This window comes from Gadus morhua, chromosome 9 (assembly GCF_902167405.1).
Source record: "Gadus morhua chromosome 9, gadMor3.0, whole genome shotgun sequence".
In the NCBI taxonomy this organism is placed as follows: Eukaryota; Metazoa; Chordata; class Actinopteri; order Gadiformes; family Gadidae; genus Gadus; species Gadus morhua.
Window position 1 is genome coordinate 15,890,896 of NC_044056.1, and position 21,249 is coordinate 15,912,144.

The window sequence follows — 21,249 nt, forward strand, 5'->3', positions numbered from 1 at the left end:
AAGGCAATGTTTTCCCCGATGCTTAGCGGAAGAAAATATTGCTTGTGATGTTGATGAGGTCCTATGGCCAGACCCCAACAGACGGCAGGATCCATAAGCCCACCCATGCACAATTGCCATGTTTTTCTGTGTTCACAGTACAGTAGGTTTTATTTATTTATTTTTGCTCAAACTGTATTTAATGCACTGTAATGTACAGTACTGCAATGTACAGTATTTAGTATTTGTTTTGGTTGTGGTGAAAACGTGCCCTCTGTGGAACTGAATAAAAACAGTGAACATGAAAGAATGCAGTGTTTTATATAAAGTAGACCAGTGTGTTGCTGCTGATCTGAAAGTGTATTGCAAGTGTGTTTCATTTTGACATCAGAGTGCCATTTTTACAAAGAATTGTTAGGTTTCGATAGCCGAGTTTCAATTTGACATAGATGTGAATGGTTTATTTATTTTATAGTGTTGATGTCTTATTTGCTTGTGTGTTGAGTTTTGACCCAATGAGCCAAATTTTGCAAAATGTGTTCAAGCAACTGAAAAAAACTGTAATAATAGCATTCTATCCTACAGTCCTACATGAGTGTTATCGCCTTTCTCCCCAATCCAAGTTGCCACATTTTGATGTCTTTCTATTTTTTGCATCAGCAGAGAGGAGTGGGAGTAGGTCAACACTACTGTGCAGAAACTAAATAATAAAGTAAATATAGATGCTTACAATTCACTTCAAATGATTAAAAGTCTTTTGATTTACCATAACGCAGGTCAATGGCTGTAGAACGACTACACTATGGTGTGTCTTCAATGACTGATATCAACATTCCCTTCAGAATTCATTTTTTCTTTTTACAAAACAAGGAAATTCTATCCAACAGAGTATCTTCAGTATTGTATGGTGGCTTATGTATGCGTATATGATCGTACGTTTAAACGTATATGTAACGCTAGTGCCCCCTAGTGTACGACCCTTTTCCCCCAAATGTTCCCAGCCAATGTTAATGCTTAGGAATAAACTGTGTTTACCTGCTATGCCAGCTCTGTTAGAAAAGGTCCATGGTTAATGTGAATTATCTTCACCAGTTATTCTACTGGTACACAAAAATCGCAGACCAACAACTGTTATAAGCGACACCTGTGTTAGTCCTACGAAGACGCCTCTGGGAAAGGGTGTATGATTCTGCATCATCCAGGCAGGCCTGTAATATATTTAACGTAGAGGATAGAAGGGCACTTTAACAATAAAGAAAAACACAGTAAATTAGCAATTCCAGAGAAATAATATGCTTATGGATGTGTATTTTAATAAAAATAATTCTGTCAAAATTAAAGAGAATACAATTTCTTCTTAACATGTTTCCAGTACATAGGTTTGTTTCATTTTTTTTTTCATTTCAAATATTTTAAAAGTCTCATGCTAAGTAGAGGATAACTAATTTCACAATATTTATTCAATAATGATCAGTCAAAAATTAAAATATTCAAATAAAAATAACAATTGCGCATAGCCTGAACATAATTCTAAATGCCATTCCTCCCAAAGTCCAAAAACCAAACCATAAATTCTATGTGGATTTTGCCTCGATTCTCGGGCAGCGTGGCTTTGATTCTCCTGCATCAGATCAAACTGGGCCTGGTGAAACAAAATGACCTTCCACAGTGGGGTCTTGTGTGTTGGGGAAGACTGTGTATTGACAGCAGGGAAACACAGCCTCCACTCGAACACAGAGCTGTATTGTCCTACAGGTAATGCAGCAGAGGTGTGTGTGTGTGTGTGTGTGTGTGTGTGTGTGTGTGTGTGTGTGTGTGTGTGTGTGTGTGTGTGTGTGTGTGTGTGTGTGTGTGTCATGAGTCAGACACAGAAGTAGAAGATGTTCTTGTGTGTTTTGTGTGTTGCTATGGTTTCCTATGGTAGCAGAAAAAGAGCTGGTGTATTTGTAGCCCCCGGCGAAACATAGACAATTCTCACATGTAATAAAACACCCTGTAACACATGAACAGAACCAAATCGAACGTATAATAAAAACACCCTAGCACACTACAAAGGAACCAAATTCTCTCACGAGTGGAAATGTAAAGCACAAATGCTACAGCAAGTTGTCAAACAACCAGCGCTGGTAGTGGGAGGTTTGATAAAAATGGATGAGGTGTGCTGGGCAGCATCTTAGGGTTAGGGTCTAAGAGCTATCAGTTTGCTACAGTCTAAAACAACAATAGCAGGAGTTTGTACGGTGTGCTTTTGATCAGTATACAGCTAGGGTGGGTTTGGCAGAGGTCTGGAAAAAACAACTGGAGATCCAAGCCAGAACCGGTGCGTTTGTTCTGAGCCACTTCGGATAACAAAGGTAACGGTGAAACACAAAAGTCTAATTGAAGTCTGGGTTTGAATGTATAAACAACGCGTATTTATAAAAGATAAATGCATAGATAAAAGCCATTATCTCTTACAAAAGGGGAACTTTCGGGAGGGAATGATAAAACATGTTTTTTGGTATGAAAGTCACCGATGGGGTAGGTAGCGATGGCCTGGCTCTTCCCTGTATCCTACTGCTTTGGCCTCGCATTGCCATTAATGCATCTGAGGGTCCTGAGAACTCTGCAGAGCTATGATACAGTACTAAACTGGGGTTCAGTAGTTCCACACCGCCCCTCCTGTCCGGCCACAAGCCCCAGAGGTTTGCCTGAATTCAGTGATGGAGATAGAAGGAGACAGAAAGAGCTGGTAGACACTAACTGACCTTATTTACACTTATGTGACTATAACCAAACATGAATTTTCAGCAGTATCCAAAGTAGGTTTGATCATTTACATTTGTACATTTGTCTTTAACAAAGTTTTCTTTTGTTTTCGACCTTAACAACTTAAACACTTTTACTATTGCTGGATTCCAGCATATTTTTAGCCAATGGATCCTATTGTATATTTGATTGCTTCTTTATTTAAGGGAGGGGGTCTTTGAATACCAGCAGATTATATAAAGATTGTGCAACAAAACATAAAACACTAACAAAAAGTATCCGTTTGTGTCTGTGTGTGTCAGTAAAGAAAAAGTCTCATGACTTTTCATTGTTACAATTTTAAATAGAACTTTTGTCAGAATGTAATCTTTAGAAACAATGCGTCATAAATACGCAAGAACTGAAATAGCTGCGGGAGAGCCAATCCAATCAAAGAGCAGATATGATGGTGACACATATGGATGCTGGATGGTTCAGGCAGAGTGGATCCTAGTTGCGTGGAAGCAGCCCGGCAGTGGACATGCCAATGCTATGTTCGGCGTTGGTTTAGATACAGACACAGCACCACTCAAACTACCAAAGTTAAACAGTCATAGAGACAGGGACCATGGCAGTCTGTTTGCTAAGGCTGTACATAGCTTGGTGTGGGTTTATGCTTGAATCTTCCGTCATTAAATGTAGTTGAAGTTGAAGGTATGAGGTTCTCCACTGAAATGAAGAGGCGTAAACAAATTGTAGAAGCGGTGTCTCTATCAGAGACGCTTTGTTTGATCATGATTTGGTCGGTGCAAGTCGCCAATTCAAACTCAGGTTTGGGCTAATCACGTAGAATAGGCATTATACCAACATATAATATGTTCTTGTACTGCAGAAAGGAGATCAGTATTGCAGAGTTGAATATAAATAAAAAATGTGATGTTAAAGGACAAATCTGTCTGACTTTTATCTGCAGGGAGGGAGGAAATCAATGGTCTGCATTTCCTCAATAATCTGAACTCTACTTCAAGCGTTGAATCACCCGTTTCCTGTGGGGGAGGAGTCAACTCGTGGCGCCATGGCAACCGGCCAGGAGGATTGTGACGCTGATAAGTGTGTGATATGATGCAACCAAGCAGGTGTGTGTAGAATACTGAGGAGTAGGGAATCACAATCACCCTGCAAAAACAAAAGAAAATCCTTAAAATGTAAAGATGAACACAACAAACGGACCAAAATAACTAAGTTCTCTCGATAAAACAAGTATCATTATCTTTAAATAGCGTCACACAATTCTGTATTCAATAATACTAAAATGAACAGGAAGTCTCCTCCCTCCTCCGTCCGTCCACTGGCAGCGTCCGACCCAGACAATAGAACACCAATCACACACATGCTCTCTCCTCCGTCGCTTTGACAACCGCCTGATGGACAGGCCTTCTGTCAAGACTGCTTGAGGTGAACCTGTGATGAGTGAACAGATAAGAGATTTAGTATGTTAATCGATCACTGTTATCACTGCATGCGACTACAAGGCTTGTACACTAGAATGTGTGATTGGATGTTATTGGAGTCTGAAATCTGAAATCTGATAGATGCCTATCTATGGGGACATAAGACTTGAATCTCGCAGAATACATTCTAACTGATGCAACCTCATTCATTAACAATATCTTCCATAAACATCCTTGTCGGACGTTCACAGGAGGGAGACAAACAATTCCCAAAAGTGTCACTTAGAGATCCTTCTCCCCATTTCTGTAAATCAGAAATCCTTCCCACTGTCCCATGAGGCAGGGCTAACAACGTAGACGCTATTGATAAGACCACTGGGGTTTTGCTAACCTAATCCGCTAGGACCAATGCACATCCCTCTCCAACCCTCTTACCTCTTCAGGTTGGTGCTACAGGCATAAGCAAGGTGTAGTTTAATCCCTCCACCCTACGCCTTACACAGAGGCTTTGGGTCAATGAGTACGACATTGCATGTCATTACACCATAGGGGCTCACCTGGACTGGGGTTAGTGCAAAAAGTTGTCTACTCTGGCGAAGGAGCAGGAGCCGGAGCGAACGCGGGCCATTAGCTGGACACACTCTGTGGCCTGGCCCAGCGCCAGCATCAACGGAGGCTGCTTGGGCAGGTTCTGGGACTCTGTGGAACGCACACACACACACACACACACACACACACACACACACACACACACACACACACACACACACACACACACACACACACACACACACACACACACACACACACACACACACACACACAAACTAAGTATGGGGTCTGCAAATCAAGCGTGACAGGTGTAGCTAATCAACAGCGCGGTAGATCTTTTGAGGGAGCGGTGAGTGAGCCGCGTGCGTGTATCCCCGCGGGCACATGACCCGGTTGAGCGGACGCCCGGGCCGGCCCGCGGGGCGGAGGGGGGCGGCGAGGGTCCTACCCAGAATAGCGCTGTTGAGGGCCGAGCAGAGGGCCTCTCTCTGCATGGGGTCCAGCTGCTGGCCCAGGGGGCTGCTCCAGGGGTCGGAGTAGGCCAGCAGGCTGAAGGCGTCCTGGGCACACAGACGCAGAGAGAGCCTTTTTCAGATCCAGGGCAAAGGACACCGCTCTGGACGATATCAAATGTATCTCGTGTTGAACATGACATCTGGTACACTGATTGGACAAAAATGGGGCGAAGGCCCTGGAGTTCAGCTGCAGGTCGCCCTGTACCGCTGTTCACCGTGCTCCGCCCCAGAACAGGGGTGTGTCTGTACTCAGGTGTGTGTGACTGCGCTCCTCCCTACAACATCACCCTGTACCGTTGTTCACCGGGCTCCCCCCAGAACAGGGGTGTGTCTGTACTCAGGTGTGTGTGTCTGTGTCTGCGCTCCTACCTGTAACATCTTCTTGTGCGCGGCGTTCTTGCCGTACTCGCGGCACAGCTGTTCGCTGAGCGTCTGCAGCTCTCGGCCAAACTGGATCATCCTCTCCGTGGCCTCCTGGTTCCCCCCACACAGCTGTTTACTGCTGCAGCTCTCCTCTGGACACGCACACACACACAAAACAGTTTACAAAATATATTTCTGTGGGTTTAGCCTTCATGGGTCTTTCAATTGACTCGATTAAAAAAATGGAATGATCCACATTATGCTGTGTGTGTGTGTGTGTGTGTGTGTGTGTGTGTGTGTGTGTGTGTGTGTGTGTGTGTGTGTGTGTGTGTGTGTGTGTGTGTGTGTGTGTGTGTGTGTGTACCTTTGACCCTGCTGCTGCTGCTGCTGGTGTCTGTCTGCAGCACCTCCTGGTGTTTGTACGTGCCGTTCATGACCCGCGCCGCCGCCGCCGCCGAGGAACGCTCAGCCACACCGTTGCTATAGTGCTCACTCTCAATCTCCATTTCACTGTCGCTGCACACACACACACGCACACACACACGCACACACACACACACACACACACACGCACACGCACACGCACACACACAAAGACACACACACACACACAATATTAAATCAGATGCTTCCAAGCATGTGATCTGCAGAGGAAAACCAACAGGATTTAATTCTGGCCTTAATCTAGCAATTTGTTTAGACCTGCTTTATACCAGCTTTCCATTTAGCAGTGTGTGTGTGTGTGTGTGTGTGTGTGTGTGTGTGTGTGTGTGTGTGTGTGTGTGTGTGTGTGTGTGTGTGTGTGTGTGTGTGTGTGTGTGTGTGTGTATGTGTGTTCTCTCTCTATAAAATCATTTATCCCTTGGATGGACGGACTCACGGATTGGTCGTGTTTTATTCTCGACCGACTTGCCAATGAAGCCGTGTGTTCTCGTAGTAAACAGATGCACTCAAACAGTGAGCTGGCCCGGGCGTAAGCCTCGCACCCCGCCCCCCCAACAGCAGGGGTAAAACAGTCAGTAAACCCCCCCTACCTGGTCTCCTGGGGGCTGTGGGTGCTGTGCGCCTGGCTCTTGGTCGAGTCCGAGGAGTTGGACTCCGAGTAGTTGACTGAGGAGGGGGAGGGCGAGGAGGAGGAGGAGGAGGAGGAGGCCGAGGAGGGCACCCCCGGGTGCTTACTGCTGCCCTTGGTCTTGCTGGGGGGGGTCACCCCGTTGCTGCAGGTGGGGCTGTCTGAGCCTGAGAACACAGCAGAGCAGAAAGAGAGAGAGCCAGATCAGAGGACAGGAGGGGCACATAGGAGAGGGAGGGAGGAGAGGAGGGGTGGACAGGAGAGAGAGAGAGAGAGAGAGAGAGAGAGAGAGAGAGAGAGAGAGAGAGAGAGGGAGAGAGGGAGAGAGAGAGAGAGAGAGAGAGAGAGAGAGAGAGAGAGAGAGAGAGAGAGAGAGAGAGAGAGAGAGAGAGAGAGAGAGAGAGAGAGAGAGAGAGAGAGAGAGAGAGAGAGAGAGAGAGAGAGAGAGAGAGAGAGAGAGAGAGAGAGGGGGCTGGGTACCTCCGATGTGTAGCTGTGTGCCGGCGGCCCCGTGTAGGGGGCTGAGGTTGGGGGAGCCCGGGTGGCTCTCCTGGTACTTGGGGGAGAGGACGCCAAAGCAGCGCACCTCGCTGTCGGTGCCGTTCACCATCTCCACAAACTGCCGACACCTGGGAGACCACACCACATGAGCACGCTTGGCTGGAGCAGGGGAGACCAAAGGAGACGGTTTAACTGTTCATGTCCTTTAGCACAGCCCTCATCTACAGTGACCCCGGATAACAGATGCATGCTATTAAAGAGCCAGAACCAAACCCTAGTGAAGGACTCCTCTACAGGTTAAACACATGCTACTGGAGGACTCCCTCTACAGGTTAAACACATGCTACTGCATGCATACCCTCTTATTTACTGTGTCAGGATGTGCAGTTGATGACTGGTTTAAACAGCCTCACCTGGCCGTGTGAGGTGAGACACCAGCCCCCCACACCCACCCAGGGAGAGCTCTGACATGCCCGGTTTGAACACCTGCTCTGCATTAAACCAGGCGTCCAACTCTGCAGATAACTGGTTGTGTCCCGGTGTGGGAGGAGCCAGGGAGAGCCGACTCGCAGTGAGGCAGGGACGGCTGCTACACACTGATAGTGTGGTGACCCGCCCTCACACAGGGACGACTGCTACACACTGATAGTGTGGTGACCCGCCCTCACACAGGGACGGCTGCTACACACTGATAGTGTGGTGACCCGCCCTCACAGGGACGCCTGTGACCCCCTCACAGGGACGCCTGTAGCCATACTGAGAGTGTGGTGACCCCCCCCTCACAGGGACGCCTGTAGCCACACTGAGAGTGTGGTGACCCCCCCCTCACAGGGACGCCTGTAGCCATACTGAGAGTGTGGTGACCTCCTCACAGGGACGCCTGTAGCCACACTCTTGTGGTGACCCCCCCCTCACAGGGACGCCTGTAGCCATACTGAGAGTGTGGTGACCCCCTCACAGGGACGCCTGTAGCCATACTGAGAGTGTGGTGACCCCCCCCTCACAGGGACGCCTGTAGCCACACTGAGAGTGTGGTGACCCCCTCACAGGGACGCCTGTAGCCATACTGAGAGTGTGGTGACCCCCTCACAGGGACGGCTGTAGCCATACTGAGAGTGTGGTGACCCCCACCTCACAGGGACGCCTGTAGCTATACTAGTGTGGTGACCCCCTCACAGGGACGCCTGTAGCTATACTAGTGTGGTGACCCCCCCTTCACAGGGACGGCTGTAGCCATACTGAGAGTGTGGTGACCCCCTCACAGGGACGGCTGTAGCCATACTGAGAGTGTGGTGACCCCCTCACAGGGACGGCTGTAGCCATACTGAGAGTGTGGTGACCCCCTCACAGGGCTGCTACACACTTGTAGTAAATAATAATAATAATAATAATAATAATAATAATAATAATAATAATAATAATAATGCATTTTATTTATGGGCGCCTTTCTTGACACTCAAAGTCACCTTACAAAATCAAACATGCATAAGAGCAAACAAACAACAACAACAACATAATTAAACAGTGTACAAGAGAGAAACAGTGGGGTCATTCTAGTCCCAATAATGCAACTGACTTACTGGGAGTAGGCTCGGCTGAATAGATACGTTTGGAGGTGAGATTTGAAGGTGATAATGGACCTGGAGTGTTGGATGTCATGAGGCAGAGAGTTCCAGAGGTGGGGGGCTGAGCGACTGAATGCTCTTGACCCCATGGTAACCAGGCGAGCAGGTGGGTGGGTGAGCTGGATGGAGGAAGACGATCTGAGAGAACGGGTGGGTGTCTTGATATGGAGAAGCTCGGTAAGATACTGAGGGGCAAGATTGTTGATGGCCTTGAAAGTGAGAAGCAGGATCTTGTAAACGATGCAGTATTTGACGGGGAGCCGATGGAGTTGATGCAGGACAGGTGTTATGTGACTGAATGGGGGGGGGTTTAGTAATGATACGGGCTGCAGAGTTTTGTACCGGTTGTAATTAATGTATGGACTTAGCAGGTAAACCAAAGACGAGAGAGTTGCAGTAGTCGAAACGCGATGCGACCAGGGTGTGAACCAGAATTTCAGCACTGTTGGGGGAGAGAGGTAGGCGCATAGTGTGGTGACCCCGACACCTGCTGAGCGTTGATACGACACACCTGTCCTCCGCTTCCTGGAAGCTGCTTGAAGGGGTGTAACCATGGGAGCCGGCCGCCTTGCCCTTATATCACCAGGTGTGGGTGTGATTAGCCGTTGGAAGCCGTTTCCAAATCTGCCCTGACCTTTGGCTTAGTGACATTACAGGTGGGAGCGTCCACCTAGATGTATGATGGATAGATAGGCCTACCAGTTGCTACAGTCTTTTGGGTAGGCTGGTAGACTGATCCACCATTCTGAACTAGGGGCCCTTTAAAAGATCGCACACTAGATCAAGGGCCTCCAGCTACACAATCCTCCTCCTGAAGTCAGCTCACATTAGGGATCAAACCTCACCAAACTCTAGTCCAGGGTGCTTTGGTCTAGGGTCAATTTAGCTCTGCAGCCGAACTGAAGAAGTTAACGCCGTTAAACAAACTGCCAAAAACTCGCTGCAGTTTAACTTTTGTACACGTGTATACAATCATTTATTCAGACATGGTATGCAAACAGCCTTATCGTGGATCTATTTGTTTGCCTTAGGTCTATTACTTATTTAGGTCCACTTACTTCAACATGAAGAGTAGGTTGGGGTTGTGTTCTAGCAAGTCTGGGTAAAGCTGTTGAGTTTCCTCTATAGCCTCTCCCACACGTCCTGCCAGTACCAGCTTCTGTATTCCTATTGGACGAAGCAGAACAGGTGGTCTCATTAACACAATCGGATAGGCCAGGACAAGTTACAATAATGCTGTGGGATTATAAAGCATAAACCTATTAGGTGAAAACTGGATGCATGCATGTGTAGGTGAGTGTGTGCATTTCAAGGCCTCACTCTGTCTGTTCTTTATAGAGCTCTGGTCTTCTTGTATCATGGTCTCGGTGGCTCTGGCGAAGGCGGTCGCCGTGGCGCAGTAGCCGTGATGTACCAGGTAGCTCGACACCATGCTGCGCACGGAACAGAGAACAAACAGGCAGCTAAAGTAACGGGCAGCACACAACCCAGAAATGTGTGAGTGGGAAGGTAACAAAGAAATAGTTTGCCTGTTGAGCTGTGTGTGTGTGTGTGTGTGTGTGTGTGTGTGTGTGTGTGTGTGTGTGTGTGTGTGTGTGTGTGTGTGTGTGTGTGTGTGTGTGTGTGTGTGTGTGTGTGTGTGTGTGTGTGTGTGCTTGTACTTTTGCAAAACAGTCTGCCACTCCCCCAGTCTCTCTCCTATGGGGAAGCGGGCGATCATGCTGTCAATCTTGGCCCTCCATTCGCTCATGTAGTCCTCGATGTCAAAGACGAACGGTTGCTGGCCGAAGTTGGCGTCTACAATCTCTCCGGGTGTCTGGAGCCCCACCGTGGGGTACAGGTTCGGCTGGAACATGGAAACCATGGCAACCATGTTGTCAACTGTTTGACTGTTATGTGGATGATAACCTAAAAATTTAACTCTTGAACAATGACAAGCATGGACTGGTTCTTTAGTGTTGTATATTGCTAGAAAGAGTAGGTTTTGTGTACATTTAATGTCAACTATATTAGTCTAAAGGGTACTTACAGGGAGGTCTGTGAAGGCTACACCTAGAATAGAGAATTACAGAAAGAGTTCAGTTTATCTTTTATAACGTGTTGATACTAAATGCTATAGTTTTTATACAATAGAAAGACACAAGCCAGTATAAAATCTCTTCAAATGTCCAGTAGTTTATGAATCTTGCTGACCCAGGCTGATGCCATTTTTTGTGTAAAAGCAGGTGTTGTTGATGAGGTTAACGCAGCAGCCAATCACATCCCCCGTTGTAAAAGTGGGACCGTACGGTTGGCCGGTCCCGGACGAGCAGAAGGAATGTCCGTCATCTCCGTGGTAACCATACGAGTGTTTGTCCCATCCTAAAATAGGACATGGATTAGGATTAGCATCACTTTTTTCTTTTTTCCTGCAGTCCTATGTTACAAATTGAATCTACTATATTTCTTCAGGAAACTGCAGAGGAAAGCTGTCAATAAAATACTTTTGTTGGTTTTGTGTTGACAGAAAAACAAGGTTAAACACACAACCTAGGCTGTATTATAAATAATCAATGATACCTATGAAAACACACGACCTAGGCTCTGCTGTAAATAACGAATGATACCCACGCAAACAGACAATCTAAGGGTCTACTGTAAGTAAAACAAGGATCTCAATAGTTTGTGTGTGTTTTAGGTGACCCTTCAAGAACAACAGTAGCTACACTACAGGGTTATATATTTGTGCACCATGCTGTGGCAGGCAGGGGGCACTTGTGAGTGAAACACGATGAGTCATTGTCAAGCAGTGTCTCAACAATAGGGTTGACTGGAGGAAACGTCACTCAGTTGTCAACACATGGATATGTTTAAAGTATCTTGTGAGTGTGGAGTCACACGTTTAACAGGGGCGCACGAGTCAGCCGAGTCCAGTTAGCAGAAGAGCGGTACAGTCATAGTTATCAAAAGAAGTTTCCACAAAATGGACTTCAATGGGAGCTAGGACCTTCCGGTCACTTTTAAACAAAGGTCATTCCCTGCAGCCCGGTGTTAGAAGGACCAACAGAGACGTTTCAAGAATTGGAAACAACACAAGAGTTTGGCCTGGATTTTCCTCCCCGGGACAAATATTCTGTGTCAAGCCATCTGTTGGTCTGTCTGTCTGTCCATCTCTACCCGTTCGTTCCTCGGTCACACAGGGGAAGGCATGGAGGGTTTTAGTGTGGACAGTACAGAGGGCCGACCCTCTGCCAGCACAGTCAGGCGGCTCTGCCACCAGAGCCCGTCCACCGCTGCCAAAAACCAAGAGGGGTTAGTGAAAGAACACGCCACATACAGCAATGGTAAAGACTCCTGAGGACAGGGCCTGTGTGTTCCCCCCATGTCTGTTGGAGAAGCTGCACAAGTGTGTCACTCGGTGAGTGAGTGCACACACACATGCAGTGTGTGTTTGTGCTTATGTGAATGCATGTCACGTAAATGTGTGCGTGTGTGCGAACGCGAGTGTGTGTTTGTGAGGTATTAGAATCATCTGCCGACAGGGATATTGCCTCTAAAGCCAGGCTCTATGCCTCACCATGCTAATGAAATGGGAAGGCATCCACACAGCAGGATCAGACACAGAGGTCAGCATCACAGAGCACTGAACTATTGACGGAAAAAAAACACGCATATAAATACATAGATATACCAACCAAGGATCTGACTCCAACTGTTGAGTATTGCATAGAGATGAGGACTGTGTGCACTTGAAGAACACATTTAGTTAAACAAGGCAAGACGATCCCCAGTATTCAGGCACTAACCTTCGTAGAACTATTGTAGTGCAATCCTTATTTTAAAGCCTATTACATGTTCAATGTTTCTCTGCCTGCTTCGATTCAGCCCCCAAATTTAAAGGCAAAGGAGACCAACGATGATTAATATCTGTGTATTGCTTGTATTGTTTGACAGTGAAATACATGCAGCACAGCTTTTGAAATCTCTTTTTATCCGCTTCACCAAACGATCAACGGTTTTGCCAGAATTATTGATATCCTTAAACATATGAGAAAAAACACAAAATATACGGGAAAAGGCATGAAAATAGATTCATAACATATGAAAACAATTAACATGTAAAATGATAAATATAAAAAAGAAATCAAAAGAAAAAATACCCAGAGAGGGAAGGGGTATTTCTTTCAACGTTTAGATGACGGCAGCGATATCAACGAGCTCCACCCACTTATAACATGCTGGTAATAAGGTAATCGTCATAGTATAGTTGTCCTTCCTACTATCCGATAAAACATGACAGCGACAGCCCTATGCATTACACAGTGGCCCCACGGTTTCATTCTTTGGGGTGAACCTAGGCTCTCGCTTTCTGCATCTGTTCCGCTCTGCACTCATCGCTCAATCTGTGGAGGCATGCACACAGATGACGTGGTTTCTGCATGGGGTAAGTTGCTTGAGTGCATGCGTGCGCCCACACTTGCATGTGACAGCGCAACAGCCCAATAGAACTTGATCATTATGCAGCGGTATCATGCTTAATCAAACACAGCAGAGCCACACATCAAATGGACGCATCTATCCACTACATAAACTGAATATTGCATACTTTTGGACACAGAAACATTTATTCTATTATGCCAATTGTAAATACATGGGTATTAGTCTGTCAAACACAAATAGCACAAAGGTAGGCCTAGCTCAACCCCATCCTTTACACATCGATAGATAGCCACTAACAATTTCCCTTGTGATTAATTACGACTGAATATTACCCACTGCACATTTAGCCACTGACGTAGATTGATTAAGTAACTGGGTGTAGCAACCCTGTGTTTGCTCAGAGCTCACCGCATACTAAATCAGGAAAATAGGCTAGCTAAAGACATCCTGATGTGAGAACTGGGAAAAACCCCCCACACACACACACGTTGGCATGTGTTTTTGTCAATCTTACATATAAAGACAAACAAAAACATGATGGTAATTCCTACTTTCAATAACAAAAACATATTAATTTTCATGGGCCTACACTCTGTGTATGTGTTCCCTCTTTTTTTGCCAGTTTTTGCCATTCACTCACACACACAGGAGAGCGAGAGAGAGAGAGAGAGAGAGAGAGAGAGAGAGAGAGAGAGAGAGAGAGAGAGAGAGAGAGAGAGAGAGAGAGAGAGAGAGAGAGAGAGAGAGAGAGAGAGAGAGAGAGAGAGAGAGAGAGAGAGAGAGAGAGAGAGAGAGAGAGAGAGAGCGCGCGCGCGCGCGCGCGCGCGCACACACACACACACACACACACACACACACACAGTGTGGGTCAAACTAGGCCCACTCTTCCAGGTCATCTATGGTAGGAGAGCGGAACCCTGTGTGACTTCTGGACGTGCTCATTGTGACTGCAACTGCTGCAGTTTCCCCCAGCCCAGAGATCTACAACCAATAGTAGTCTAGTGGTCTATTTATCCGGCTTATCCACACATGATGGCCCCCTCAATCCTGTACCTGCCGGAAGCTGTCCTGTAAATAGCAGCAGGACCACGAGCAGGATCTAATGGTGCCCTACAGAGAGGGGGCCTTCAGATCTTTAACAGCCGGTTTATTTCAAAAGGACATGAGTGCCATAGATACCAACACATTAAAGGAAATAAGCCTTCACACCCATTATAGTTTACATGGCCTTAAAACGATTGTCTAGGGCCCAATAGAAACAGCCCAGTTGGCACTGCTTCGGACATTTCTAATATATTTCTGTACTCATGATGGACATAACTGTCTCCGTCTCACAATAGCACTGTTCAATCCTTCCTCCTAAAGACTCATTTAAAAACGTCACTCCTCTGCTGTTGATATGCACATTATTACAGCCCTCCATCATTCAACCCCACAAGGGAACAATGTCCCTTAGCATAATGCTTGACAAAGGCACAGTCAGTGTTGTTCTTTCGTGTTCTGAGCCAACACATGCTGTACATTACACAGAGCATCTGTAGAACTCACAAAAAGGGCCCTTTTCCACCATTTTGAAGACTTTAAGCTAGTCCAATTGGAACCAGAGAGAGTACTATTGTTTATTTGTTTGTTTTTTTATTAGCTTAGGCTTAAGGAAGTTTGGTACAGCCAATGACTAGCTGGCCCAGAGCCAGGAAGTCCACACATGGGATTGGTCTTAGGAGAACCACATAGCATATCAAGTGGCCGTGTAAACAAAAAATAACCTGGTCACACCTGTTGCCTAATTGGAGGCACATTTTTAGACACTTTTTTGTTTCTATACACACATGATGTAGGTTAAGTCCCATAATCCCTCCTTACTCACCAGGCAGTCTGTTCATGTTGACTCCCTGGGCAGACAGGCCAATGCCCATGTACCTATATGGAACAGCAGAAACAAGGCACAAAGGTGATGATAGAGACAAACGATATAAACAAATTATATATATATACACAGACAATTTCAAACATATCATTAGATAAGCAGGTTTTCCTTCATCTAAATTCCTTGATGCCAACCAAAAGGAATTCACGTTCAATCAAAGCAGAACTCTGGCCACCACCTCCAAAGAGTTTTGATTGAGAAAGCATAAAATACATTCTTCTCTGAATCAATCGATTTTGGGATTATGTGGTATTTTTGCCAGTGGAAGGCAGTACGTTGTAGACCGCGCTTGAGGTCTTCAAGACTGAAACACGCAGTTACAGCTCTTATAAGAATATAGTTATAATTCTAAATTGTAAATGCAGAGCACCAATATGTTGCGAGTATGAGTGTAGGAGGGTGTCGGTCTCCAAGGCTGTGAGCATCAACCATCAACAACTTATTTAAATGTAGCCCACACTGGCTATTCTGCAGCCCCCTTTCGTACAGGGCTATAACTTTGCCCCGCAGTCTCTCGGCTGGGCATATTGAAATGTAATCCGCTGTGACTAAACAGCCCAATCAGTTTATAGAGAGAAAAATCTTGACTCGTCCGAAGGTTTAATTGGTTATCACATTTAATTATTCATCCTTTACTTCACAGACAACTCCTTCTTTCACAGGGCTGTAGAAAATGACTGCAAGGCTGGGATGCCATTTAGAAATGACAAATGGGACGGACAGACAAGAGATGGGGGCTGGAGAGAGGTGAGGGCTGATGAGACAAGATGTGAGGGCTGGAGAGACAAGAGGTTAAGGCTGGAGAGAGGTGAGGGCTGATGAGACAAGAGGTTAAGGATGGAGAGACAAGAGGATAAGGCTGTAGAGACAAGAGGTGAGGCCTGGAGGGACAAGAGGTTAAGGCTGGAGAGACAAGATTTTTAGGCTGGAGAGACAAGAGGTGAGGTCTGGAGGGACAAGAGGTGAGGGCTGGAGGCACAAGAGGTTAAAGCTGGAGAGAAAAGAGGTTAAGGCTGGAGAGACAAGAGGTGAGGGCTGGAGAGACAAGAGGTGAGGGCTGGAGGGACAAGAGGTTAAAGCTGGAGAGACAAGAGGTTAAAGCTGGAGAGACAAGAGGTGAGGGCTGGAGGGACAAGAGGTGAAGGCTTGAGGAAGAGAGGGTGGGAGGAGGGATTGTGTCTTTTATTTTTAGGGTTACACCTCGGGTGTTTATTAATGTCGATTACGTACGATTGAGCAGAGTTCTGTCCACTATAACTGGCGTCCCAACGTGTGACGTGAACTGACTGACCTCAGTGTAGTGGGGCTAGGTGGATGGAGTCAATGGGAGGGGTTTTGGGAGTGTCTATAGCAAGGAGAGACACGCCCAGCTGCAGAAGCTTATTATAATCAAAGAGGGGTAAAGGCTGAGTTGCATTTTATGTTATAGGATGTGATTTTATTGATAACATGGTTTTAATCAGTATCGATAAATATTGACCACAGATATATCCAGGTAATTTTAAGCTAAAAGCAAGTTGAAATGTTACGTATTGCAACTTTAATGTTGCTCAGAATCAATTGCTGTCTCCACAATGCCTTCCTTGATGTAAGTAACGAAGACCTCCTTATGTCCTGCTTAAGCTGAATTTCAGAACAACTGCACATCACACAACAATTATATGTGTTCATTTGAAAACGTTTCCCAAAATAGGGGTCAAGTGGTCAATATTTTACCATTACCACATTAACAATGAATCATATTAAATAAATAATTAGACAAACCCAGATTGCAGCACAGCTGTGAAGACAAATGTTAAACATCTGGAGGTAACAAATTTGTTGCTTCAACAACAAAGCACTTGGCTAATGCATCAGCTTTGTAAGGAATTTCAATCTTTCATTGCACGGCACCCATACACTTTGATTTTAGGATGCGAAACTACTGCCTCCACAACATGGCTTTATATTACATTCTAAGTGAGTGGTGAGTGATCAACACGTGTGGTGAGGAGGAGCAGCAATATATTGACCTATAGATAGATTAGTGGAATCTAAAAGACATCATTGCGACTAAAACCCAAGGTTAACAGGTGACAGTCGGTCCACTCACCCGTCCCGCCCTTTGCTGATAATCTTGACCTCAAAGTAGTAGATTCCACAGGCAGCAGGGATGGGATGTGTGGCACGCACAGAGGCAGCATCTTTGTGGTTCTTGCCGTGGCCTGGGAAAATGAAGAGTGTTAGGGAATTAAAGTAGAGATAACACTAGAGACTAGACAGTAGAGTAGAGAATATATGGCTGTGGTCAAGATACCCTATATTAGGCTATACTTTATATCCTGAGCATATGATGTGATTTTGTACCAACATAAGAAACCTATCTCATGCAATGAACAAAATTAAATGTACTATTATAGCAGTAGAAACAGCTTTGTTTGTTCTGTACTCCAGTATTTGATTGAATCAGCCTGAAGAATGTGTAACTTCCACAACTTCTATAATGATGGTTAGACTATAACGCAATAGACTCTTTACCTACCAGTGTGGATAATCTACTGGCAAAGCAATTGTTAGCTAGAGTTCTCATCCATAAAAATAACTCCACAAAACTTGACTGTACTGATATTCACTCCAAGATGAATTGTATTGACCATCATTATTTTAAGGTTCCAAGAAACGGTATCACTGTGAGGTAATAGCCACTTGCTCACAAAATGGTTGTCGGTTTGACACAACTTGATTGGTAACTGAAAGACTTATCCTAGGCTACATTCTGATCATAGAAGGCCACATTGGAAAGTCTGGCCTTTGAATAGGGTCCACAATATTGGCTGGCTCAATGCAGCAGATCTACAGCAGGGTCTATCTACTCATAACACCACTTATCAATACACACAATCACACTATTAAATGAATACAGTGTTTGTGAAAGATATAAAACTAAATATTTGACTTGATATCAGGATACAATGAAGTATAGATATTGTTCAGATAGTCTCATTCAAATGGCCTTGGTTCGTTCTGACCTATGGCACTATACCCAGGTAATCAACACTTTTTATAAAGAGAAAACATATTGTTGAACTCCAATTGCTGCTCAAAACTAGGACCAATGCAAGTGTTTGGTCATAGTTTATCGTTTACCGTTTCTAAAAATATCATATATTGCCACCGGGATTAGGGTCAGGGTCAGGGTCAGCGCCAAAGCAACTAATAAGTACTTCAAATGATTAGTCATAATTTGTGTATTGCTAGAGGGATTAGGGGTTGGGCTCATTGCCAGAACTAGTGCTAGCCCCATGTAGCAGAGTCAGGTCCATATGTAAGGACTGCCCACGCTTGATTATCACCAAATATGTCAGTCCAAATATGCAAGACTGAATGTGTGTGTGTGCGGGTGAATGCACTTTATAGGCTGATGGTTGATGCACCTTTCAAGCAATCTATTTTAGTCAAGCTTAGTCCTCATTGTAAAAGCAATGCTCGTTGGGCCAAGAGACTACATGTAGTTAGTAGTATATACTAGGTCATACGGGGAACCCAACCAGAGAGAGCTGGTACCTCAGGGACGGCCGGGGCCCCAAAATACACCCAGTGAGTATTGTATCTGCTACAGCAAAAAACTATGGGGGGAGCGGTGGCACTGAGAACTACCTCACACTATCACTGGGAAGATCAATCATACAATTGACTGTTTAAAGTATGCATGGACAAAAAGTAGACTATAAAATACTTTGGTCTAAATGAATATTTTTTATAATATGTTGGAATTAACACATAACAAAAGGTGAGCTGAGCCGACCTGACGAGCTCTGAAGCTCTGGGTAATGGTCCCACGTTATACACACACACACACACACACATATATATATATATATATATATATATATATATATATATATATATATATATATATATATATAATATAAATAAACCATCATACTGGCAAAACCTAGTTTAAACCTGCCAAGACCTAAAACCTGTTGGGTCAGTTTTAACCCAGGAAGCTCATTCAACGTGCCGACCAAATTATGAATTGATTAAGAATATCATATGTTCATATGCCTAGCAAGACACACTGGCCTTGAACAGAGATAATTGGAACACTGGTCAAAATAGCATTCAAATCACCAGGGTGAGAACACAGAACCGAGTCAGAACAACCAAGTGGAGAATGTTTTCATATGTAGTACCTATTGCTAGTATACATACTCCATTTGACCCTTGTGATTTGCTGATGCTTATTATATATTATAGAACACACACACACACACACACACACACACACACACACACACACACACACACACACACACACACACACACACACACACACATGGTTGGAAGGCCGATGATTTAATAATAAGCTCTAAAAGCAATTACATTGTGAATTATTATCTGAATTGAGCTTTATTTCACCTTCTGTTCATAAAGTTACTTTGTGTTGTATCTTGCCGTTAAAACACCAGAAGTATTAGTAGATCGATGAAGTTGGCCTAATATTACACGCAGAGGCCTCATCCCTTACAGCAGCTGTCCTGAAAGAGGTGACGTGCTTGGGAAATTAGGTATGGCAGTCATAAAAAGTAGAGCCGGTTGTTCTGCTTTTATCCTACATACATTTTAAACGAAATTGCCTGTATGCATCCTGATAGGAAAATGGCATGACACAACCACTCGGGGAAATAACAAAACAAATACAAATCCAGTTTAATCTGGCGTTCGTTGTTCTCCTAACACTATTATCACGGACAATAACATCATTCCACGTTATACCCAGTTTGTGTAAGGAACGAAGGGCGTACATGTCATGGAGTGACATTTTGTAACTTATTTTAACAACAATAACAAGGACAACTAGAACAGCTAGGATAGCTACCGAGCTACAGCTTTCGCTGGGGGATAGCATGATGATAGCTAGCTCCTATGTGTTGTGGATGGCATTAGTTAGCTTGCTGGTTGTCCAGCAGCTTTGCGACGTTATTGATGGCACTGCTAGCATCGGATTCTAATAGGGAACTCACAACGTAAATTCAAGTCGGAAGATAGACAGTAACTTAAAAAGACACACCATTATATGTAAAAAACTAAATAAATGTCCTATTTCTGAAGGTTAAATCACAAAACACTAACTGTCGCGAGCTGTCACCCATTTAAACATTCATCCATTGCGAAAACAACGAAACACCATGCAGAGAAAGATCATTTTAAGCAGATAGGATACTGTGGGCCACAGTTCCCACCCCCTCCCAACACATACATGTAATCGTATAGTGTTACAGGTTCGACGCTTCAGTACCCTATGTGACCCCCCTCCAATCCGCAGTACTTTGACAGATTGGATCTGAGACTCTTTGATCAAATGATTGTTTCCAACTACTTGTAAGAGATGTCAAGGCTTGGCCAACTTGCTTTCTAACCTTTGTAATGCACCCGCAGATTGTTCTGTGAAAGCCCAATATAGCTGTATTTATCCTTGGGGCTCCAAGATCGGGGTAAAGGGGTTTCTTCCTCGTTCACGGCCGGGTAAAGCCGTTTCAGTCTCTCGTTTAGTTCGTGCTCCTGATAATTAAAGGTAGGATCTCCTAACAGCAAGCTGCCTTCTCCACGCTCTGCCATTTTTCGCTCGGTGATGTCTTGTTGTTTATTTATCTGTCCTACGCTCTGGGTCAATCCATGGAAGTATACTCAGAGAGTGAGAGAAAATAGCTGTGGTGTGACATCCCCGGATAACCACCAACGCTCATTACCGTAGTAATAGACTATGAAGTTTGGGTACTGTAGTTCAATCCCAGTCCCTTCCGTCGGCAGTGTTTTCTAAATGACTACATAACCCCGCTTCAGTATCTCTGTTGGGTTTTCACCTTTCAACTGTAGGCCTACTGTAGATAGGAAATGTAGTTTTTCTCGTCTTCGTGGGGAAATGTAGCAATATGCGTGCTGTACACATGCCGATATAATGTGACATAAAACATTGCCTGAATGTTGATTTGATCGAACATTTTGTCCACAATAAATACTTACACATTTAATGGTGGATTTCAATAACGATCAGGGATTATGATGCGTAAGTTAAATTAGCCTACTTTAGGAAGGAATACCCAATTTTTGAGTTTGTGTTCAGTATTCACATTGC

General features: G+C 44.9%; 1 protein-coding gene across 2 annotated transcripts; it reads right to left on the bottom strand.

The window, feature by feature from the left end:
- Positions 1-1,267: 1,267 nt before the first annotated feature.
- Positions 1,268-20,888, bottom strand: ranbp10 (RAN binding protein 10). Of its 2 annotated transcripts, XM_030365934.1 has the most exons (16): positions 20,534-20,888; positions 17,224-17,335; positions 15,072-15,124; positions 10,979-11,146; positions 10,815-10,837; positions 10,447-10,631; positions 10,106-10,218; positions 9,844-9,952; positions 8,741-8,923; positions 7,140-7,288; positions 6,622-6,826; positions 5,952-6,103; positions 5,594-5,739; positions 5,158-5,269; positions 4,715-4,856; positions 1,268-4,167 (listed from the first exon to the last, which is right to left on the bottom strand). In XM_030365934.1, exons 1-15 carry the CDS (start codon positions 20,730-20,732, stop codon positions 4,726-4,728), a joined length of 2,040 nt encoding a protein of 679 aa, XP_030221794.1. In that variant the 5' UTR covers positions 20,733-20,888; the 3' UTR covers positions 1,268-4,167; positions 4,715-4,725. The 2 variants fall into 2 exon arrangements, with proteins under 2 accessions (XP_030221794.1, XP_030221795.1); XM_030365935.1 differs by lacking the exon at positions 8,741-8,923 and having other exon boundaries at positions 20,534-20,882.
- Positions 20,889-21,249: the final 361 nt, after the last annotated feature.